The sequence below is a fragment of the Corella eumyota genome, chromosome 3, assembly GCF_963082875.1.
Source record: "Corella eumyota chromosome 3, kaCorEumy4.1, whole genome shotgun sequence".
Classification (NCBI taxonomy): Eukaryota; Metazoa; Chordata; class Ascidiacea; order Phlebobranchia; family Corellidae; genus Corella; species Corella eumyota.
The window spans coordinates 1,093,925-1,117,881 of NC_137492.1; the positions used below are offsets into that span (position 1 = coordinate 1,093,925).

General features: G+C 30.6%; 6 protein-coding genes across 6 annotated transcripts; 2 read left to right on the forward strand and 4 right to left on the reverse strand.

The window, feature by feature from the left end:
• Positions 1-1,291: 1,291 nt before the first annotated feature.
• LOC145745007 (uncharacterized) lies at positions 1,292-4,832 on the forward strand. The gene is made up of 6 exons (XM_082562991.1): positions 1,292-1,523; positions 2,160-2,254; positions 2,636-2,729; positions 2,821-2,942; positions 3,097-3,206; positions 3,606-4,832. The coding sequence occupies exons 1-6, from the start codon at positions 1,367-1,369 to the stop codon at positions 4,519-4,521; spliced, it is 1,494 nt and encodes a 497-aa protein (XP_082419117.1). The 5' UTR covers positions 1,292-1,366; the 3' UTR covers positions 4,522-4,832.
• Positions 4,833-5,125: 293 nt separating this feature from the next.
• Positions 5,126-7,231, forward strand: LOC145746302 (pre-mRNA-splicing factor 38A-like). The gene is made up of 8 exons (XM_082564558.1): positions 5,126-5,354; positions 5,656-5,815; positions 5,927-6,048; positions 6,238-6,323; positions 6,400-6,536; positions 6,606-6,680; positions 6,872-6,964; positions 7,088-7,231. Exons 1-8 carry the CDS (start codon positions 5,225-5,227, stop codon positions 7,203-7,205), a joined length of 921 nt encoding a protein of 306 aa, XP_082420684.1. The 5' UTR covers positions 5,126-5,224; the 3' UTR covers positions 7,206-7,231.
• LOC145746300 (exosome RNA helicase MTR4-like) lies at positions 6,457-16,270 on the reverse strand. The gene is made up of 21 exons (XM_082564557.1): positions 16,133-16,270; positions 15,978-16,057; positions 15,827-15,896; positions 15,382-15,500; positions 15,054-15,180; positions 14,704-14,878; positions 14,151-14,465; positions 13,547-13,654; positions 13,216-13,348; positions 12,913-13,103; positions 12,290-12,391; positions 11,763-11,888; positions 11,294-11,444; positions 10,538-10,710; positions 10,012-10,335; positions 9,446-9,634; positions 9,044-9,182; positions 8,622-8,752; positions 8,350-8,430; positions 7,918-8,056; positions 6,457-7,369 (listed from the first exon to the last, which is right to left on the reverse strand). Exons 1-21 carry the CDS (start codon positions 16,213-16,215, stop codon positions 7,212-7,214), a joined length of 3,114 nt encoding a protein of 1,037 aa, XP_082420683.1. The 5' UTR covers positions 16,216-16,270; the 3' UTR covers positions 6,457-7,211.
• Positions 16,271-16,463: 193 nt separating this feature from the next.
• Positions 16,464-17,881, reverse strand: LOC145746303 (large ribosomal subunit protein mL64-like). The gene is made up of 4 exons (XM_082564559.1): positions 17,729-17,881; positions 17,198-17,394; positions 16,794-16,955; positions 16,464-16,732 (listed from the first exon to the last, which is right to left on the reverse strand). Exons 1-4 carry the CDS (start codon positions 17,792-17,794, stop codon positions 16,468-16,470), a joined length of 690 nt encoding a protein of 229 aa, XP_082420685.1. The 5' UTR covers positions 17,795-17,881; the 3' UTR covers positions 16,464-16,467.
• Positions 17,882-18,183: 302 nt separating this feature from the next.
• LOC145744792 (calreticulin-like) lies at positions 18,184-21,110 on the reverse strand. The gene is made up of 8 exons (XM_082562739.1): positions 20,973-21,110; positions 20,727-20,853; positions 20,429-20,607; positions 20,154-20,248; positions 19,756-19,965; positions 19,391-19,648; positions 18,887-19,108; positions 18,184-18,561 (listed from the first exon to the last, which is right to left on the reverse strand). Exons 1-8 carry the CDS (start codon positions 21,055-21,057, stop codon positions 18,481-18,483), a joined length of 1,257 nt encoding a protein of 418 aa, XP_082418865.1. The 5' UTR covers positions 21,058-21,110; the 3' UTR covers positions 18,184-18,480.
• A 113-nt stretch (positions 21,111-21,223) lies between these two features.
• LOC145744988 (uncharacterized) lies at positions 21,224-23,574 on the reverse strand. Its single transcript, XM_082562971.1, has 4 exons — positions 23,401-23,574; positions 23,011-23,141; positions 21,973-22,202; positions 21,224-21,342 (listed from the first exon to the last, which is right to left on the reverse strand). The coding sequence occupies exons 1-4, from the start codon at positions 23,572-23,574 to the stop codon at positions 21,224-21,226; spliced, it is 654 nt and encodes a 217-aa protein (XP_082419097.1).
• Between the last annotated feature and the right edge of the window lie 383 nt (positions 23,575-23,957).

The window sequence follows — 23,957 nt, forward strand, 5'->3', positions numbered from 1 at the left end:
AATTTGTGCCCGAGTTACAACAAAGTTAGCAAACGTTTTTTTGTAAGTTGTCTAAACGCGAGACAAAATTTCTAAAATGTTGTTATTGTGTTATTCGATAACCTAGCCTTAAGCAGTAAGCAAGGTGGTATATTTAGATGTAAAATAACGCTTTAGAAATATAAAGCAATTTATCAATATAGTATATGAAGATACCCAGGGTATATTTTAGTATATTATAACATGCAAACAAATATATTTTTTAGTTTAAATTTGTTATTTTAGCTGGGCTTTGTCAATTGACAAAAAGTTTTTAGTTATCGCACCATACATTTCCAATGAAGTGAGAACTTATAATAATATTTCATAAACCACATAATTTAAATTCCGGCATTTAATTCGACTTTATAATTTTTTCTGTATAACACATAATACTGGGTCACGTAAACTTAGTTTGGTTAAATTTTAATCAACTTGGTTATATAGTTAACACAATAAACCAACCCAGGACTTGTACAACGTAATATGTGCGCGTTTAATCAAAAGTTATTTTCAGTTGGTATTTTATTTGGACTTTTGACGTAAAATTTATATGAATTATACCTTAACAATTTGAATAATAATACTGAGTCAGGATAGCTGACAGCTTGTAGATATACTATTTGATTAGTAATTGATATAAGGCTCTTTTGATATGTCTTAATAATTTAAAATGCCAATCTTAAAAAAATCGAAGAAAAGATTTAGACATTCCCATAGGGATTTGAGTTTGAAAATAACTTTATTAGAATGTTCAACGCTCTGTGGTTAGCGATTATTGGTTCTGTTTAATGTCTAGTCTTTTGTTTTGAAGTTTTAAAAGTTAGAAGTTTAAAGTCTGAATAAACTCTAAATTCTTGAATTACGAATTTATTCAGTTGAACAATTTTTTTAAATTAAGTATTAGAATAATAAAATTAATTTAAATGGAAGTTTTTTACATTTATTAACGCTTCTGTTTTTAATGTAATTATTTAAACAAAAAAAATGTTATAGCAATTTTTTTTATTTTTAAGGACTTTTGGGTTATAGTTATAATCAGAATTTACCCTTTAAACTTTTGCATTGAATGATTAGAAAGTCATCGAATTCTCTGATTGCCCCCGGGCCCTATGTAAACTATACGCGGTATTTCAGCAATTACTAAATAACCTATACACACCATAGAAGATTAGTTAATAATAACTCAAGTAGTAAAGGATATAGATTATGAATCAGTGTTATAAAACGCGTAATGGAAATTTTAACTGATGTTCAAATTTAAAACTAGAATCAAATATTTAGCTAAAATTATTTTAACAAATTTTTAGATATATTTTTTTCAAGAATTTAAATTAAATATTCTAAAATGTTAGCGAAAATAAAACGAAGTAAATCAGACCTGAGTGTTTATAAAGACAAACCCTTGCAAGGAATGCCTGCTTTAAAGCAGAAAAGATCGTCACAGCGAATCGAAAACCTAATGCTTAAAATGCCAACTTCACCTAACCATACAGGTTTAAATGGTAAGTAAGCTATCTGTTTATAAAATCAGTGTCTTAGGATATTATTATATCTCAAGAGATGCTGATATCTTATAGGTTTTATGCACTTTTTTAAAACCTTATTTAATATCCCTTACATAGGGACTAATGACCCCCTTATACATTTTTTTAAAGCGCCTTTTTTGTTTATTTTAATGTTTTTTATCGATTGTTTTTTTTATAATGTGGTCAATTAACATATGTTTAATGTAAAAGGATTCAGTTTCATTTTGGGATGGTTTCGTTGTATTGATTTTTATTTAATTTTAAACATTTGAATCGCGTTGGTTAGACCATTCCATTAATCAAAATACAAATATATCGTATTATTAGAGAGTATTTAAATACTGGAATTTATATTAACAAGTTAAGTTAGTTAAAGTTATGACGTCACAAATCTAATAAGCATAATAACTTCCACTGCGTCGCAGTAGTACAATCATTATTTGTGACGTAATAAATGTGGGTTTGTAACGCGAACAGGTGTTATGTAATTGTTGTGTGACGCTATATCCTGTGAAAATGTTAACTAGGGGTATAAGGTTCGATTCCAGCTGTAGACTAAAATATAAAACAATGAATAATATTTGTTAATTAAATTTTAATTTGTGTTTCAAGAGTTTGAACGAACTGGTATAAGTTCTAACAGACCAATGTCAGATATGAAATATATCGGAGTTCAACCCGACCTCAACTCACAGCAAGCTTGCCAGGTAAGTTATTTATAACATTGGGTATTATATGCCTTAAAGTGTTAATGCTGTAGAGATCGAGAGCAAAACCCCACAACCTTTGGCTAAGCCCATAACCAATCTGCAGATTAATTATTGGGCAATTAAGTTCAATGATATTTCATACTGAGAACTTCAACTTGGGTCTGGGTCATGTTACAAATCATACTCTTAAGTTAACAACTATTACGATCAGTTATATCCCAAACTGCCGAAGTCAACTTAAGACTAGGTTGGGTAACAAATATTCCTTTAAATTAACAGCAGTTTTAAGAACCATAGCTTAGCTTTCAAGTAGTACGCCCTTGACTTGTGGTTGACCCTATAGGTTCAATAGTATTTAATTTTCTTATAATTTATCAGAACCGGACAAAACCGAAGAAACTCAGTGATTCAGAAAACAACAAGCAATTTAGAAGGGAATTGGAAGTTGTCATCCAACAGAATGGAAAACCAGGTTATTTTCACAATTACTCATTCGAGTTTTATTTTATCATTTATCTCCAATTTAAATAAAATATGTAAATTGTAAGACCTGGTTTTTATAGTTGTAGAAACAAACGGTCTTGCGAATAAAAATACGGAATCCACTAAAAATAAGAAAAAAAAAGAGAAAAAGGAAAAAGAAGGAAAGGCTCATGGTCTTCATTCAATAAAGAAGCAAAGAAGGGTAAAAAAATACAACTTACAAATTTAAATATAATTTAACTTAAAATACAAAAGCTTAGAAATAATGTCTCATAAAATTAGTTTTTTATTTCTTTAAGTGAGTATTTGACATGGTTTTTTATAACAATATGTTTAAAATATATTGTATATTTCAGGCCAATCGTGAATCCACGGTTAGTACAAGTATGAGAGCATTAACACCAAGAGAACGAGAGAGCATCATGTGTTTGGAGAACGTTTTGTCGGAGCATGATGATATGTTAAAGTAAGTGTAATGTTGTTTAACTGAATGTATTGGGTTATATAAAAACAAGTCCATATACACCCATATTCGCAAAACTTTTGACTATAGGACAACATGGGGTCATTGGTTTGATTTTGACTGATTCCATGCTGGGGCATCTATGAAAAAGCGCTAAAAACGTTACAAACCTTTGCTGATCCAAAAACCAATCACAAATTAATTATCGGGCAATTATAATAAATAACATTCCAAAATGTTAAATGCAACCGAGAATAGGTCAGGAAAACTTATGTTACTCTATGTTTAGGCTGTGAAGTTAATCTCTTTTTTTTTTTTTTAAGAAAAATAATTATGACAAAGTCAAATATAAATTTAGCTCAAATTCTTAATAAATTTATTTAAAATTTGTTTTTCTTTTAGTGTGATAGAAGAAGAAGAAGAAAATGTTTTTAAAAGCAACCCAAACTCCCCAGCTTCTCCCTGGAGCAGAAATGAGGAAAAGTGGGAGAAAAACGAAAGGAGTTGGGAGCAAAACGGGAGCAACTTGGAGGACAGTGATTCCAGCTCAGTTGGGAGCATCATCGACCTTGTCGGAAACTTATCTGACGTCAGACTTTCGTCATCATCGTCCCGACCTACGTCAGTAAACTCGAACAACAACAATTACTCCCGTGCTTACTCGAGCGTGATCTACGAAGAAGTGACGTCATTGCAACCACCGCAACAAATATCCGCGCCACCCGAATTTCGTGATGACGTCACTACTGAGGATAAAGTGATCAATGAACCGATTTATAGCGTCGTCAAAAAAGTGAAAAAGTCAAAGTTACCCACCGAACCTCAAAAACCAATTGTGACGTCACAGATTGAGGAAACATTTGAAAATCAACCAACTGCGAAGTCAAGTCGTCAATTCTGGAATCAAATGAACGAAAAGTCGGATGAAAAAGTTCCAAGAAGGGAATTCAACAACGCAAAACCAACAAAATTGCCAAATTCCTTCGTAGTGAGACCCAAGTCGTATCAAAACGGTAATAACATACCGTCACCGACGGTAGATGAAGCTTCCCCTGTTCAGGAAGGGTTAGAGTTAGACGAATTTGGAAATTTACCCAAAAAACCCCAAGTTTTTACCGTTCATGGAAACCAAAACGTTGACCGAGTTGCAAGTTATGATAGCTGCTCTATATCATCATCTAGCGGCAGTGACAAATCCGATATAGTAGCGATCCCGTTGCAAACAATTTCTTTTAACAATAATAACAATGATAATGCCAAGTTACCGAATAAACCTTTTGCAGTTACTTCAGCTAGTAAAGTAATGCTGTGGAATTAGATTAACTACTTTTACTCTTCTGCTTTTATTTTAATAAGTTAACTTTAGATCAACAAAATTCTGAATTATTAAAACAAGTATGTTTTAAATAAAGTAAATCGAATTTTCTAGAAAATGTTTTGCACTTTTTGCTGCGTAAATATTTAAACGTCAACATATTAGTAAAATTCAATGTGCCATTGTTTTCTTTATCGTCATTCGTCAACATGTTATTGCCAGCTTCTAATGTAACTTTGTAGATGAAGTTGAATTCATTGCCGCACTTATAAAGCCATGTATGTAGTTTTTGTAAATAAAATTATTGCTTCGTATTGATATCTAAATAACTGGATAGGCATTCCAGTAAGAGGGGCATTAGGCAATAAAAGTTACATAAGGTTGTAAGGTTGGCCTTTTCAAAAAAACAAAAACAAACACACCCTCTTTTTTAGATATTTTTGAAAAGTAGGCAAGCTTAGCGAATGTTACCCTGCTAATTTGTCTTTTTCACATCGATAAATACAGAAAAAAAAAATCGGATAAAAAGTTACGACATGTGTCTATGCCAATAATTGGTAACGACCCCCATTTTATAAATTGTTTACTTTTTTAAAGCACGATTTCTGAATTTAAACTAGTTAAACTTATTCGTTGTGCTTGCGATACTTAACTTAGTTTTCAACTGAGATTTTTACTTTTTAACACAGGTTTTAAGTTTTTAATCATGGCCAATCGAACAGTAAAAGATGCTCACACAGTTAAAGGAACGAACCCGCAATATTTAATCGAGAAAATTATTCGATCACGTATTTATGATAGTCGGTATTGGAAGGAGGAATGCTTTGCTTTAACTGGTAAAAATTTATAACTTTAAAACTTTATTTGTTTTTTAAATAATTTATTTAAAAATTTCGGTATTTTTTATTTTCTTAATGTTAAAAAGTCAAATTCACGGTCTAAACATTAAGTAATATTTGTCACAACAAGAGCTCATACTGTATGTAGCACCTTACTCAACAAAGGTGCTATAGCTTTAAAGCAGTAGAAATAGAACACTGGACCTTACATAATACAATCTTTTTATAACTATGGGCCAAAAATTTTAAAGTTTTTAATACACCTTTAATAATTAACTTAAACTAATTCATGTTTTAGCTGAATTGTTGGTTGATAAAGCGATGGAGTTAAAATATATTGGAGGTGTTTATAGTGGAAATATAAAACCAACTCCGTTCCTTTGTCTTGTGTTAAAAATGTTGCAAATCCAACCGGATAAAGATATTATTGTGGAGTTTATTAGAAATGAAGATTTCAAGTAAAAATATGTTTTAAGTAAAAAAAAAAAATAAGTAAATTTTAATCATATTTGAAGTGTTTGATGTTTTTTGGGCCTAGAATTTCTTAAATACTTTTGATTTAATTTTAGGTATGTTCGATGTCTTGGTGCGTTTTACATGAGGTTAACGGGAACCTCACTGGATTGTTATAAATACTTGGAACCACTTTTAAATGACTTTAGAAAAGTTAAATATCAAAAAAGAGAAGGAAGTAAGAACAAAATTGAAATAGAATTTATAATTTTACTAGGAAACTTATACAATATACTGGATCTAGTTAAATTTAATGGAACAAAAGGATCGAATAAGCCCATTTAAAATACAATTAATTCTGTGTGAGCTAGGCAAATATTTAATGTAATTAAGCTATTGGCAACCTTCAAAATGTATTTTTTTTTAGATTTTATTCTAACCCATGTGGACGAATTTGTTGATGAACTAATCAGGGAAGAGAGATCATGTGATGTAATCCTACCCAGAATCCAAGTGAGAACAATTGAAAAATAAAATAAATTTTCTCATTTAAATTTATTAATAATTGATGTTTTCTTTGTGACATCAGAAGCGACAAACAATGGAGGAAGTGGAGCAAATCGAACCAAGGATCTCAGCTCTTGATGATGACCTAGATGATCTCGGAGAGTCAAGTGATGAAGAGGAAGTTGCTCCCTCAAGAGACAGGAGGAGCTCTCCAGTGAGGTAAAGATCAAAAAATTAAAAAAAAAATTCAAATATTATTTTAAATTTAATAAAATTTTTGTTCCACAGGGAAAGACATCGAAGAACACCATCTCCAAAGAGACGAAGATCAAGAAGTAGATCGCCACGGCGACGTAGAAGAAGGTAATAAACAAAATATCAATATTTCTCATATTTTTTAAAGTCAAATAAAGAAAACAAAATTGAATCACCTACAGTACAAATATGTTTCAAAGTTATCTACAAACAGGCTTGTGTTAAAGCCCTCTAATTTCAAACCATATATTCAAGCAGCTAATTAATCATGTTTTTTAACAATAATTTTTTATTTAAAGTCGAACTCCTCCAAGAAGGAGATCAAGGGAGCGAGAAAGAGTAAGATCACCTCATCGCTCTCATCACTCAAGTCACCATGACAACGAGTCAAGGTCACTAATTTAAGCTGTTTTGTGAAATTTTTCCTTTTTTTTAAGAATTTATAAAAAAAGTCTCTTGAAAGATTTAATTTAATTCTTACATAAAGAATTAAAATTCTAATTTTTCTTTTTCAGATCGAAAAAGAAAAGTTCAAAACATTCGAAGAAATCCAAAGAGGAGTCTTCCAGTAGTTTGGAGATCCGGGAAGCCAACGAGTTGCGAGCAAAACTCGGCCTCAAACCTTTGAAATAAACAACTTTATAAATATAAACTTGCAGCAAATATAATATCCCTTTTTATGAGTCGAATTCCCTCGGCAAATTTGTTCTCGAGTTGAGTGTTTCCGATTGCTTTTGCCGCGTGACACATTTCACGAAGAAGTTCTTCTAATCGCCGCATGCAACGGATTATACTGCCTGCAAATTAAACGGCAACGCTGGTTGTTTTTATCGTGTGAATAAATAAACGAAAATATTTTGTTGGAAGTTATAATAGATAAATATAAAAAGCAGTTAAATCAGCTAAATATAATTAAAATACAATTACCCAAATAAAATTGGGGTCAAAAATAAAACAAAACCTCAAAAATTAGGATAACTTTATAATTTATGGGCAGCGTTGGTGTAGTGGTAAGAACACTTGCTAAGCCACACATGAGGTCTTGGGTTCAATCCCCACTGATCTCATGCTGTAGCGCTCTTAAGTCAACAATTAATCAGCTGCATAATAAGTGGGCAATTATAATCTATAATATCCCAAACTGCCACAGGCAACTCGAGATTGGGTTGGAGTAACTGATGTTACTCTATGTTTAGGTAGCGCATTCAACCCTCCCACATCGTGAATAAAAATATATACAAAAAAAACTACAAATCAATTAGTCAATATTTTAATTCCAAAATTTAAAGGCAATTAATAAAAATAATATCATGTTTAAGTTAAATAATTTAAGTATGTAACCTACCTTCAAAAGTGTCGGTGAGCTCAATAATTTGAGCAAATGTTGATCCCTTGCACCAGGAATGAACAACATCCATCAACATTGTTTTAAATGATTCAATATACTCCTCTTCATCCAATGGTAACTTGGCTTCAGAGGAAACCTTAAAAAACAAAATTTTCAGAGGAAACCTTAAAAAACAAAATTTGTGAACAATATTATTTATACAAAGCCAAGAAAAACATAATTAATTCTAATTTAAAAATGTAAACCATGAATAAAAATTAGTCCATAATGAAAAAAACATAATTAATTCTAATTTGAAAATATTCAAGAATAAATTTGGTTTAATATTAAATATAAATCTTATACACTAAAAACCTAAAGAATCCATCGTACTTGACCAAAAAGTGACCTCATATATAAAATTAAACACAAGCGGTATTCAAAACCAACCTTTGCAATTCTTCTTGCTGACTCGTGCATTAACCTGAGTGGTCCCGCAAGTTCTTCACTTAATTTAGGAACATTTTTAGACTGCAAAATAATGTAGAGATAAATATATTAAAGGTGATTAACTACTAATAATTTGGGATATATTTCATAGTAGTTAAGTGGTTTGATATGTTAAAGATGAAATTACTAAGAAAGTATTGGACATTTATCCTTGATGTAGAAAGGTTGACTTCGCGGCCTAAACATAGAGTAACCACAGTTCATGTATTTACCTTTTCATCAAAAACAAAGCAGCTGAGTAAAGCACAACATTGACTTGGTGTAAGTGAGTTAAACACTCCATTAAACACAAGTTCTGTCAACAATAATTCATCTGCAGCACTTATTTCACAAGCAACTCGACCTAAAAATATAATCCTTGAAATATTTTTAAAGCACGATTTAGCCCTAGGGTTGGCATTTAAGTTGTTGTAATATAGTCATAACTTGTAACTTATATTTGCCTGTGAAAATTTACTCTTGCACCAAAACATAAAGTTTTATTTATTTTAAAGGCCTTTAAATTAAACATAGATATGTATAAATATACCAGCCACAAAACCTAATTATAAAAAGATTGTTTAAATGAAAGTTACTACTACAACCAAATACTTTGTTAGTCCATGTTTTAGGTAATTTGATAAAGTTTTCATACCTTTAGTTTCAATAACATCAGCTACTGTTGCATAACCAAGTCTTCTTAAAACCCTTTTCCTGCATTTTAATTCATCCATTTGTAATATTGTTCGCGATTTTTTTAATTCACGCTTTGCCTCTTTTATATCTGTCGCCAACTATACAAAAATAAAAATTGTAAAGTGTAAAAAAGGAATATTATAGAATATAATTGCCCGATAATTAAGCTGCTGATTAAGTGCTGGCTTAGCACAAATTCATACCACTAATAGCACCTTACTAAGGGCGCTACAGCATAAGAGCAGGGGGGATCAAACCCAAGACCAAATGTAGTGTAGCAAAAATTTTGACTACTACACCACATTGTCAGTCTAACAAAAAAACTTCATGAAATATGTAGTTGATAAAATTACACTCTTACCCTCATTTTTTTATCACATAAATCGTAAATATCTTTTCTTTCTTTGCTATCATGTAACGGGTGTTTGTACATTCTAGCTTCAAATGCTTCAATTTTATAAACAATCGATTTTAATCTTTCATCTTTGATGCACATATCTTCAACTGGATCTAACAGTGGAATCCCATCAGGAAAACGTTTTTGGACTTCCTAAAATATATTTTTAAATTAAAAATTAGTTTAGGTTCAATGTTAAGTTTAATTTTTTCAGATTTATTTAATCTTAATGTAGAAGATATATTTTTTATTTTAATTTATTTATTTTTTTTAATAATATTTTGTTCTTAATGTAAAAAGTTCAATTTCACAACCTAAACATGGAGTAACACTGGTTACTCCAACCAAGTCTTGAGTTGCCTGTCGGCAAAAATAGTTTGTAATATCCTAAACTGCCAAAGTCGACTCATGACTGGGCCGGGGTAGCTGATGTTACTCTATGTTTAGGTTGTGAAGGCGAAAAGACAGTTTTTAGTTTTAGTACACAAATCAAAAAACAATATCCTTACAATTTTTTTAAAAATTTTTACCTCAATGGATCTCAAAAGTGACTGTCTGTTGTCCAACGGTCGTAAATCCTTGGGTAAAAACAATCGGACACTACTGATTGAATAAATCAACTTCAGCATGACAGGTATGACAGCCATCTCATTCTGACGGTCGTTACCCCGAGCCGGTCGAGGCAATCTGACAGCAGACGACTGCAGGCCTTCTTTGTCACAATTAGCAAGAACATCGACGATAAATTCTGGTTCTGGTTCGACCTCTGAGCGTAACGGTCCAGTGGGTTTTGGTTTTCGTTTCTGAAAGTTGACGATCACACCCCAACCAAAGTCATGAGCCCCGTTTCGGACCTAAAAACAAAAGTTTTAATAAAAAAGTTACAAAGTTTCTTAAAAAAACAATAAATCAATGTTTATTTGCTTTATTTAGAAAATGAATAGGTGTAGAAAAGTACAATAAGCATAGAAAGTATAATATATTAAGTATTAAAAAATATACAGTTTACTATTTTAAAATAAACTTAATATTGCTTTAAAAATAAGAATCTTTTACCTTAACCAATCTACCAGGTTGGAGGAATGGAAGAGCATATTTTGGTTTGTGGATGAAGTCCTGGAGCTGGAGAGCAAGTTTATCGAGTTGTTGTCGGATGCGGTAATAGGTCATCGCTTCTTCCTCATCTTTAATCTGAAGGTGGAAATGCTCCTCCTCTAGTTTGGAAACCTCTGTTTAGAAACAAAATGTCGCAATTTTTAAACATAGTTATAAAATATTGACAAGTTTTTAAATTATTATTTTTTTATAGAAACCTTTTATTAAAATGTTCTTATAATTACTAAAAGATATAGGCTGGTGATATAGACTGCATTTTAATTGACATAATATGGTTTTATTTAACCTTTGCCTGTGATAGTTTAGCTGCTCACCACAATTTTTAAATTTTTTGTTTTAAAGCCTTTCGATAAAGACAAACAAAATGATATATATAATATTGTTGATGTTGACTACAAGCCAAAAGGTTTTGGGTTTTAGTCACACCAATGCCACACTATTGTTCCTTGAGCCCGGTGTTTAGGAATAGCTTAAACATGTCACAACAGCACACACTTCCCCAATAAAATGCATTCAGTTTTAGGTAGTTAGGTTTTGGGTTTAAGTCACACCAATGCCACACTATTTGCCCTTGAGCCCGGCATTTCGAAAGTTAGCACACCTTTCCCGACAAAAGTAGTACACCTTTCCCGACAAAAATCTAAAATCCTATCATCCTTAAGGGAATAAAAAAGAAAAAATGGAAATAAAACTTACTTGTTATTTTATCAGGAATTGCAGTAAAATGTTGGAACTGATAGAAAGACTTTTCCAACATATATTCTGGGTTGATTTCCTCAACTCTAAGTAGGTTTAACACCATGTTGTAAGTTAACCTGAACGCTGAATCTAAGGGGTCAGGTGAACCCTAAAAATTAAAATAGTTTAAGGTAAGGTAATTGTAATATGTACACAGAAATGCAAATTGCTAATATTGCTATAAGCACACTAAGAATGTCATTAAAATTAACCCAAAAACATGTTTGCACAATAAAAAAAACAATAAAAATAGAATAAGTTATAAAAATTGTAATACATGTACAGAAAATCAAATTGCTAAAACGCTAAGTCATTAAATACACAAAAAATCACTAAAACTAGTTTACCCAAAAATGAATTGCAAAGTTTTAAAATAAAAAAAAATTGATCGATTTTCTTAAAAAAAAAATTGGGAAACAGTTCTTACCTTGACCAAAGCTTTCCCAACACTTGGAGAAAGTTTCTCATCCACCACCATGATCACAATTCCCTTCTCATCCATTCCCCTCCTCCCTGCTCTTCCGCTCATCTGAATATACTCCCCTCCTGTGATCTGAAAAATTTACAAACAAAATTTTAAAATCTATGTAATTTACAAATCTATAAATAATGTATATTAGTACAATCACAATATATAAGTATAATTTATAGGCCTACAAAATAAATTAACAGTGCCATTTGTGGTGTGCAGGTGAATTATTGCAGGCAAATATCAGTTAAGAGTTGTGACAATATTACAACAATTAAAATGCTGACAGTAGCGCAGGCTATTGATTAGCACTTTATAATTAAGTAAATAAGTTAATTTTTAAGGTTAAGCAGTGTAGGTTTTTAAGTTTTAATTTAACAGAAGCCCTTACATCTTACTCAAATTTGTTGCAAAATAAAATACTATAAGTTGGATAAATCAGCAATTATAACTATAATTTCATGTAAAGAAAAATTGTATTTTACCCATCTAAAATCCTTTCCATCAAACTTTCTAATACTTGTAAACACTACAGTGTGTGCAGGCATGTTTACTCCCATCGCAAACGTTTCAGTCGCAAACAAAACCTAGAAAAAAGGTAACTTTAGAAAAATTTGGAATCACTTGTACTTTACAGTTATTAAAAAAAAATTTGACTGTAAGTCTAAGAGAGAATCAGCGAAGACTGTAAGCTAGAGAAAAAAACTGTAAGATAGAGGGCAGTAAAAGACAAGAGAGAATTAGCTAGGACCAAAAAGTAAGAAAAAAAATTGGCAAAAATTGTAAAGTCTGGAAGATCCAAAAACGTAATACTTTCAGTATTTAGATTAGGTAATAATCAGATGTTATTGTTATAAAATAACCAACATAAACAAACAAGATTGAATATGGTTTAAGTTATTTCAATTTTAATTTACTTCTTAATCCAAATGTTGATGTTTAAAAACTTTAAAACACCACATCCCCGCAATGTAAGAAGATAAAAGTTTTATATAAGTCTGTGTTGCACATTATCATAAAATTTAAAAGCTTAGGCCTATATTAAATTAACAATTTAGTTGTACTAAAAAATTGATGTCAAAATTTTTTTTTTATAAACTGTTTTGACCTTGATGAGACCTTCAGAGAAGAGGATCTCGATTGTCTCCTTAATGATGGGGAGGAGCCCTCCATGATGGATCCCGATCCCATTAAGAAGAAAGGGAAGAACAGCATCCACTTGAGGAAGGTGGCGATCTTCTTCGGAGAGAGAGTCCATTGCATTGTCAAAAACTTCTTGTACTAACTTACGTTCAGTTGCTAGAAAAAATATAAATAAAGGTATAAAAAAGGTTTAAAAAAAGAAAAAATAATTTATATATATTTTAAATTTAAGGTTCAATTAAGTAAGTTTGTTTTAACACAGACTTACTTGTATTAAACTCAAGTTTAAAGACTTGTTTGGCATAAAATTCACATTCTTTTTTGCTGAATGAAAACACAATTGCAGGAAGGAATTTCCGTTCCATAATTAACTCAACAATCTGAATACAAGCACTCTTGCCCTAAAAGAATTAAAATTATTTCTAATAAAAGTTCAAGCAAATTCAAATAAAGCAAAAAAAAACGTTTTTTTCAACAAGAAGTAACCCTTCTTGAGAATGTATCAACAATTATTACATTCACCAGAATAGAACTGTTTAAAGTCGAACACTTAAACACCATGTCTAGTTGTAATAACAAACAAACTGATATAAACTAACTTGTTGACCCCCTTTCCTTCCCCTCCTGTTAAAATCACTCTTTGCATTATCACCAGCATCTCTCAACACAGCCATAGCTGCATTAAAGTTGTCCTCACGAAAGTCACTCTATAGTACAAGTTTACATTATTGATATTAGTCGTTTGTCTGTCATATGATCGACATTTTAATTGTTGCAATTTGGTCGCAACTCTTAATTATTATTTGCCCTCCGTAATTTACTAGCACCAAAAATGACAGTTTCATTGTGATCTTTTAAATTGAAAATAAAAAAAATTGTTTACTGAACTTTAAAATATTTAGATGGCAGAATAGAAGAAAAAGAAAAAATGTAAAACAAATTTTCTATTTTTAACACAACCTTGTCTTGTGATAGTTTTAGATATGATTGAAGTAGTAATAAATTGATATTTGTTAGAGGTTCTGGGTACGATTCCCATTACTTTTATGCCGTAGTGGCCTTGACTAAGGAGCTATTATCCTAAACTTGCCGCAGTAAATTTAAACCTTGGTTAGGGTTAACAAATGTTTTTTATGTTTGGTTGAAAGTTGAACTTTTTACATCAAGGATTATTAAATACTGAAAAAATAAATAAAATCTTACATTATCATCAACCACTAAATGTAATCCATCACCACCAGTTGGAAAAATATAATGTTCCAATGGAGTAGGTCGATAATCAGTATACACAACATGGCAGGGTTGCTTGTGCAGGTGACAAATCCAAGCTGCAAATTGGCGAGCATTTGGTATCGTTGCAGATAGGAAAACGTAGTGAACGTTGTCGGGGAGAAGAATAATAGTTTCCTCCCATACCACTCCTCTCTCCTTGTTCCTCATGTAATGGATTTCATCAAATATTACCCAACCAACCTCCCTCATAACTTCGGAACCTCGATATAACATACTTCGCAAGATCTGAAAGTGTACCCGAAAAATTAAAAAAAAGGTTTAATAAGAAACTGTTAAAACATTTGAAAAGTAATGAAATTTTTACAACAAAAACACATAATTTTTTTTTTAACATTGATCACATGAAAAAAAATTAAACAGCAATTTAAAACAGAGTTAGGGTCTTGTTCTAACATTGCCATCAAAAAGTAACATGAAAAATAAAAACATGACTTTAATCACAATATAATTCCCAAAATTTTACCTCAGTTGTCATGACCAGACACGAAGCAGTTGGGTTGATTGTGACATCACCGGTCATCAATCCAACATCTGAAAACTCGTCGTACAAATCTCGATATTTCTGATTACTCAGAGCTTTGATTGGAGTTGTGTAAATTACTCTTTGTTTGTCTCGAAGTGACATGGCTATCGAGTATCTGAATATTATAGGTGGACAAAAATTTATTTGAATTATAAATTCTGTGGTTCGGGTTACAAATGTTACTTTATGTTGAGATCATAAAGTCGGCCTTTCCACATTAAGGATAAAGATATATATCTAGATATATATACAACAATTTTTTTATAGTAAACCAAACAAATTTAACTTACTCAGCCACAACAGTTTTCCCAGCTGAAGTATGAGCAGACACAAGCACTGATTGGTTGTTATCCAAACATAATATCGCCTCCTGCTGGAAGGGATCGAGGATAAACTGATATTCTTTTGCTGGGTCTCCTAAAAGTGTTAAAATAAAAGATTTTATTAATTAAATTAAAAAAAAAATAATTTTGAACTAATTTAGTGTAAGTTTTGATTGTGTTAACCAATACCATAGCCTTTTCAAGTTGTTTTAATAAATATAATCCCTCAACAGTTATATAGTGTTCTTTATATATAATAATATGGTCAAATATTAATTGAGTTTTACCAACTCACCTTCTCTGGGTCTTAACTTAGGGAGGGGTTGTCCTTGTGTGAAAGCAACTTCGTGAGTGCATCCTGATATCAGGGACTCCATTGAACTTGTGTCTACTTTAGGAAGAGAATCTAATAAACTGTGAGAACAAAATAATATTTTAATACAACAATATTGTCAAAGTGAAAAAATATTATAAAAATCCTAAAATGATGAAGCTTGGTGAATGACAATATATGTCCAATTTATAAGCCTACAAAATAAGCAAAAACTGCTGTTTGTGGTGTGCAGGTAAATTATCATGGGCAAATATTAGTTAAAGATTGCAACCATATTACCACAATTAAAATACTGTAAGGTGGGCTATTATTTAGTATTGCCAATCACCAAAAAATATTATTCCAAATACAACAAAAGCAAAAAAGAAGGAAATAATGTCAAAGTAAACAAGCACTTAATAATAACCTGGATAATTCTTCTGTGTCATCTTTTGGTTTTGTTAATTTCCTTTCTATTTCTCTTTCAATATGAGCAACTAAAACAATAACATTTACAGAGTTAAAAATTAAAATCATAAATATCAGTTAGGAACCAATTGAATTTAAGTTAAATTAACCTTCCTCCGTTTTTTTCTTTTTTTCAGGTAATTCTTCTGTTTCCATTGTAGCAGGTTCACTTAACCGTTTTGATGACAACCTAAATAAAAAAAATAAATAACAAACAAACAAATATACTATGATACGACCAAGTTAAAAATGTAAAATATATTACCCTTCCTTTTTCTTTTTACTTTTGGAGGAAGATGGAATTTCTTCATCAAAAACATTAAATAAATCATCACCGAAACCCGCCATGGTTTATCTTGGTATGTTTAATAAATTTTATGTTCTTACTAATAACCCAACAACCTATACTTCACCTTACCTAGGACAATAAACAGGAAGAATGTCAAGAAAATGGTTAGTATATCATAAAAATACTCACAGCAAAACTAAGAATTTTCATTCAAAAATCACATAAATATAGTAAAAAATTGTCTAAAAGTACTTTTAGATAAATTCGCAAATAATCCATAATTTTTCCAATAAGTTTTTTTTAGAGTTTTCTTATTTTTTCTTTTTTTCCAACTTTTTTAATCTCTTTTCAGCCTTCTTTGCAGCTTTTCTTCTTTCCTTATCCTCCTCATAATACTGCATCAAAGACGGATGATTCTGATTAATTTTGAATCCAAACTTCTCTTGCGCAGTCTCCAAATCGATCATCTTCTTTTCCTCCATCTTTTCTTCCTTGATCCGGATCTCCTCCTGTTCTTTCTGGAATTCTGCGATCCACTTTGGCATCTTTGCCATATTCTCTTTGATTTTCTTATCCCTAAGAATAAATATTCAATAATTAAACATCCAAAGATTGATTTTTAATTTATTTTTTTTACCTCTTTTCTTTTACTAATTGCTTCATTTCATTCTCTTTTTTAATATTTTTCTGCATATGCTGAAGAGAAGGCCACCATGTTTTTTCTGCCTTAATTTCCTCTTTGATTTCTTGTTCAGTTTGAAACAATACAGCTGGATCTATACCAGATGCTGAACCAAACCTAATAAAAAACATAACTTCTACAAACTTAATCAATTAAAAGCTTTTAGGCAAAAAATACAATTTTTGACCGAAGTTTTAAAGGAAAAATATCAAAAAAAAAAAAAATAAAAAAATAAAAATATCAAAAAAAATAGTGTTGAAAAATATCAACACTCAAATATAAATATATACACAAATTTGTCCATTTGAAATAAATCTAGCTTTTGAATTTGTTAAATTATATCATTAAAACAATTTTACTTTGCCCATATTTTTCTTCTTTTATTATCCAATCCTATATTTTTTCTTCTTCTATTGAATTTAAATTCTTCCATACTATATTGGGGTTCCTTTATAGGTTGATTATAATGAGGAGATTTGGGGAATGGAGTTAATTCATTATTGACCCTTCTTATTACTTCAGGATGTAATAATGGTGGAGCTCTATAGTTTGCTATCTGATAAATTGTCAAATTGTTAAGTATAATATTAGTACAACATCAGTATTAATAAACTGTATAAAGCAATGAGCTTAAAAACTTTTTTGCATTAATTAAATTATTGCTTTTAATTTTGCCATTGCATTTTTCAGTAGGTACAATTAGTTAATTATTAAAATATAATAAGATTAACATTATCTTTAAATTTAAAAACAAAAAATTTAAAGTCTTTTACCTTAGTTCATCTTAAAAGTAACATTTCTTAAATAAGAAATATTTAAAACACATTTAAATTTTAAACTTTGCGTTTACAAAAAATTTACGAAAAAACAAATTAAATTTACGATCTAACCTGAAGTAAAACGCTTCCAAGTCCTGGTTTTCCGCAACTTAGACAAACTCTAACTTGAGAAAACATATTCGTTCAACAACAATCTTGCTATTTACGTTTAGTACGTTCACAAAAACATTTTTAACTTTGCTTATATTCTATTATTCAGGAACACATGCTTTTATAGAGATTGTAACTGATTTGCGTAAAACAATGGCTCAACAGGACTGACGACTTTAGTATTTTAAGTTTATCCTCGACAACAACTAAACGAAGTATTAAGTTTACATATATATAACAGCAAAAGGGCCTGCTTAACTTAAATTCAGGACTGCGTAATGTAAACTTAACTAATCAATAAGCAGAGATCATTAAGCTGTCACAGGTGAACTAAAACTAAAGACCTTCAAATAGTATATATTTGTAACTATACCCTTTAAAAAACAAAACCTAGATATATATTAAAATACAAGACATTGTGAACAAGGTACATTACTTTATTCAGTTCCATTAGCGATATTATAAATATAACAATAAACTTTTAATTTGCGAGGTTGCTTCAAGCAAGTACATATATTGGAACCGAAAAGTGCTTCACAAGGTACTGCATACAAGCAATCTATTTGTAAAGAACACATTTATTGTTGTTTTTGGGGAATTTGCTACAAATAAAAAGTTCAACTTTGGCATTTTTTGTATGACGAATCTGCGCGAGCTTTTATGATTATTATTTATTTGAAGATTAAATTAATTTGGATCTAAGGAGGAGCTGTCTATAATTCATCTTTTTCGTGTGTTTCTTCATCCTCTTCTGGTTCATCTTCATCCAATTCTTCATCTAAATCTGGTTCTCCCTAAAAAAATATTCGAATTCTTTTATTAAAATTAAGTTCAGTGTATTTAAAAGCAGTAAAGCCTAGCTAAATTTCAAGGAAAATGTATGTTCCACTAGAAGTAGTACGAAAAGAAGTAACAGTATTTTTAAAAAGTCTTAGTACTAATTAAGTTAAGTAGTATCTAATATAAAAATAAACCAAAAACTAAATGGGGGTTAAGTTCAAAGGTTATACAAGTTGGCCTAAAACTGTACTGGCAGCTAAAAAATGTCATAGGGTTTACAGTTTATAACCTTACATAGGATTAAATACTTAAAAATTTAATTCATTTCACAAAATTTACCTCCTCCTCCTCATCATCATCAACCTCATCTTCTTCATCCTCTCCAGCCTCCTCTTGCTCCTTCTCTTCCTGCTCTCTCTTTTTCCTCTCTTCCTCTTCTGCCGCATCTCTCATTTTCTTCTCTCCCTTGATTGTCTCGGTGAGGATCTGCTCGCATCGCTTGGATGCAACTTCTGGGGAGTCGGTGATGAGGAAGTTGTCAAAAACAGTACCAGATTTAACCTGGGTAACAAAAATTGATTTAAAACTTTTAAAGATTTAAAAATCCCTCAATATAACTTTTGAAAAAGGTTTTAATTTATTCACTAGGCAACACTAAAAGGGAGTAAAGAATAGACTGGGAGGAAGGCACTAAATGGGAGAAAAAAGGGGCTTAAGGAAAAGTTCTAGAGATATTTTTAAAAAGCAGCAAAAATTGTCAATGTTAAAAGGCGTATGTAATGCCCTTTAGAACTTTAAAACCTATTCTAAAATTATTTTAATTAAGTTTTTGTCTCTGATTACCTGCCACAAATCGAGTCCAATTCGGCCGAAATCTTCGAAAGAGTAAAGTTCGTCATCGGCTTCATACTCTGGATTGGGAATCATTGGGTGAACCCAAACCCCACTGTAGTTGGGGTTATCGATCTGTTTGGCGGTCCATTCACCCTTGTATTCTGGGTTGTCAATCATAGGTGCTTCCCATTCTCCGTCCATCTCATCATCCCAATCTTCTGGCTGGGTGGCATCCGGATCAACAATGTGCTCTGGTTTTTCCCAATCCTAAAGTTTAGAAATTGTTGAAACTTCAATTTTTTTATATCGAAAAAAATTAATTTTATAAGATCATGGCAAAATGTACAAAAAGAGTTTTTAAATCTAAATCTTACCTCTGGTTTTGTGTCTTCTGGATCATCAATTTTTTCATTATCATCCCAATCGGATGGTTTTGATGCATCAGGGTCCTTGATCTCCTTGGGAGCAAGGAAGTCCCAGTCTTCCTCCAAAGTACCTCCTTGAGCTTTAACGTTATCGATCAGCACCTCGTATGTGTTGTCAGGTTTTACAATAAGAGTGTAAACATGAGTGGCTTCATCATCCTGCCAAATAAAGTGGTTAGTTTGAATTCTATTTTAAATTTAAGAAAAATTTGAGAAGTTTTAAACTTGAAAAAGGTGCAGATCCAGTTTGTAGCTATCTATTATATATTAACTAATAATTTTAATAGGTAGTACTGTGTTGTAGTCTTAACCTAATTATACAAATAGTTTAAAACTTTTTATTTTACCTTGCATCTGATGTCTCTCTTAATCAACAAATTCTTTCCCTTATAATGGAAAATAACGTGAACTTTTTTGGTTCCTGGACCACAAATGTCAGGTCCTAAAATAAAATTGAATTAAAATTAAATTTTCTTATATATAATATTTTAATTTTAACTCAGTTTTTTACTAGTCAGAACATGAAAGGTTAAATATTAACAGATTTTATTAAAAATCAACCTTAATATGATATCTTAACAAACAAGTTTTATGGTTAATTTAAATAGAATGTTTGACATACCAAACATAATATTATATTTCGATTCGCCCTCCATTTCTTCGGCTGTAACATCAGAAGGGAACAATTTGACGTAACCACCTCCACAGTCGATAGTTTGTTCGTGTTTTACAGTAAATTGAACGACTAAAGTTTTGTCTTTGTTGGAGAATGAGTCAAAACCAGATGATGAGGCATAAAACCTAAAAAAATATTTTTAAGTTAAAAACAAGCAAGTTTTGCAAAAACTATGAGATATTTTAAAATTTTATTTTCTAATTTTAAGACTAGTCAACTTTTTTTTAATTTATATATATTTTACCTGGCATCTTGGCTGGTTTGAATTCCTTTATCTTCTTCTTCGTTATTAAAATATTTTCCTGCTGTCAATTTAAATTTGCCAAAATCAGATTTTTTTGTCGATTGTTTCCATCTGGTTTCCCATGCATCTAGAAAATAATTGCTAAGTGTTTAAAATTGAAACCTTACCATTTAAAATGTATCACTAAATGATATACCCAAAGTTATACATAAAATATTTAATTAATTTAAAAAAATGCTAACATACCCCCATCTGAGAAATTTTCTTCAAAAAAAATAGTTTCTGCAAAAGTCAGGGCGAAAAGACACAAAAAGATGCCTAACGATTTCATGATTTAATTGTGAAACAAAAACTAATAATATTAACCTATGTTCTAAAGATTCTAAAAAATAATATACAATTAGTAATACGAAATAATATAATATCGAAATCTTTAATAATCGTGCGCCCTATACTGCCTAGAATATAAAACTAACTTTCTGTTTTAAATGTTAGTTTTAGCTTAAGTTATAACACGTAGCATAGAAAACGAAACACATTGTAACGAGACGTGTCTTTTTGCAGTTGATTGAGTCCAATAATTTGCAATTTATACCGGAAAATTCGGTAAAAAATCCTGCAAAACAGATTAAAAATCTTACAATTGTATTACTTTAATCTTATACCCATACACGTAAAAATAATAAGTTTACAATTGTATTTAATCAGCACTACGCTACAGCATTTTGTCGTATTAAATGACTCTTGTAAAATCGCTGTCGTCGCTATTCAGAAAACAAAATAATCCACGTTACACTATGCGTGACGTCATCTGTAGACCTGGCCCACTCTGATTGGATTAGAGGGCCGCAAATTGACCAATCAAATAAAGCCACAGTTGACATGGCTGGCTGAATACGCACATGACTTACTATAAAAAATTACTGATCCGCAACTTTAAACGGAAAAAAGTTTGTAAAGAAAATTCAATTAATTAAAAGGATCTTATTACAGTTGAATTAGTAAGGCCTAATAATTAAAAAAAATCAAACGTTTATCCTCAAATTAAATTATCAGCCTGCATTGTAAAATGTTCATTTTATTGACAAAATAAAAATAGTTTTCTTATATTAAATACAGCAATTTAATAGCCAACTGCTTCATGAAGTTATTCTTCAAACATTTTAAAGTCTTTTATTTCATAAATTTGTTTGTTTCATATTCAAAAAATAATTATTACAATCGTAATTTTCTCTCATCGAAATACGTTTAACACCAAAGGCATGTTGTGACATATTTAGGGGCTCAATAATCTGTGTGTCGACTATTTGATAGTTATCACTTTTAATAGGGGGTAGATAAGGTACAAGTTGATGACAACAAGAGCCCGGATGAAGGGTCACGTGATTAGTTGCCTGTTTCGGAATGTGTGCTGCAGAATTGGGTTTGTTATGTGCGTGAAAGAATGACGAGTGTTTGGTTAATGGCGTCACAGTCCTGTAACAATAGTAACACTGTTAAGTCATAGTAAGTATTTTTTGCCAGTTCATAACACACACAACTATATTTTCAGGATTTTTTTTTCAACACACATTATTTGAATACAAATATTTCAAACTATGTGAATACCCTTTGTGCTCCACATATGTTTATAATGACAACATATTCGAATTGCATTTATTGCAATTCCTGTTACCCAATATAGCCATATGCAGAGTGTAAAGTGTTCAAATTAGTGATCTATTTTTCCTGTTTTATTGTAAATTTACTGGGAAAAATTAGACGATCGATAACAGGCATGTTTGCTTAGCTACCCTCGGTGTGTGTATAGCATTGAAAAACATGATCAATTATTTATAGACATTTTGTCGTGTTATAAAGCAATTTGTATTTAGTATTTTATTACTAACGACCCCTACTTTATTTTACAATATATTTTATTGATTTTTTTTACTGTGTTTTAATATTAACACTAATCTCATTGGCAACATGAATATAAATGCTTAAGTACTAAATGATTTTTGAATTTGTTTAAATTTGTTTGTTCAGGAATCTAATTTCCCTCCCCTATTACAGCCTACCAGGAAATAACGTATAAAACAATATTGTTATAAAATTTTCACCTAATATTGGGTCAATTTGCGGCTGGAATTTTATTTAAAAATGTAGCTGGACCTTAGACTAAATAAAAATCTAGAACATTTTAAAATTATAAACCTTATAAATTGTTTAAATATTTAATTAAAAACCAAAATTAATTATTTTTAAATCTCGTACAGTTTGTTTAGAATGTTCTAGAACTTACGTGTTATCATCAATGTTTTCTACGTCATCGTTGACGTCATGAATTTGTTTCATTAAACTGGGGCGATCAAATTGTGGTCGTTTCACATATTCCAAGTAATATTGCTCATACCTCGCTTCCTCATTTTCACTCTAAAATAAATAAGTAAAGTATTTTTAAAACCCAATAAACATCAGGAATTTTTGAGTGACTAAACTGTCAAAAATATATAGGATTTAACAGTCTCAAATTAGTGTATTTTTGCTTAAACAAAACTTGTTTTCAAAACAACGTATTAGTTAGTTGACGTCACATTATTTTTGAATATGACGTCATTTAGCAATTAATTTAAAATATTTAATATTTGAATTATTATACAAACTTATAAACTGACTTTTTTATACTTCTTACCTGTACATATTTAATAATCAATATTGTCAACCCGCCCATATAAAAAATAAGAACTATTATAATGTAATGAATCGGTGACAATGCCCCTGAATTATGACCATTACCTGAATGGTCAGGAAAAATATGATGTAACTCTTCTTCTGGTAATACTGTTGTTAAGTTATGAGGAGACATAATGGTCTATCTACTATAGCTAGTCCATATCTAACACTACTGTATAGGTTTGCACTAAAAACTTAAACTTGGGTTTGTCAATGAAAAATAAAACCCGACATAAAATTAGCTGTCGGAAATCTAATTAATAATGCATGTAATGTTGGAATCTGTTTTCACAGTTGAACGAAATTGCAAAGACCGTTTTCATTTAAAAAATATTGATTTGTTTTTTATCATTACGTAAGTCAGGGGAGAGTGACATAAGATAATGTTAAGTGATAGATAAGATAAATATTTGGTTGTATGTTTTATACTCTTGGGGATTTTGTATTTAATAACAATTAAATTTTTATGTTTTTTGGTTGCTATGGCATTAAAAAATAATTAACCGTCTGGGTTTT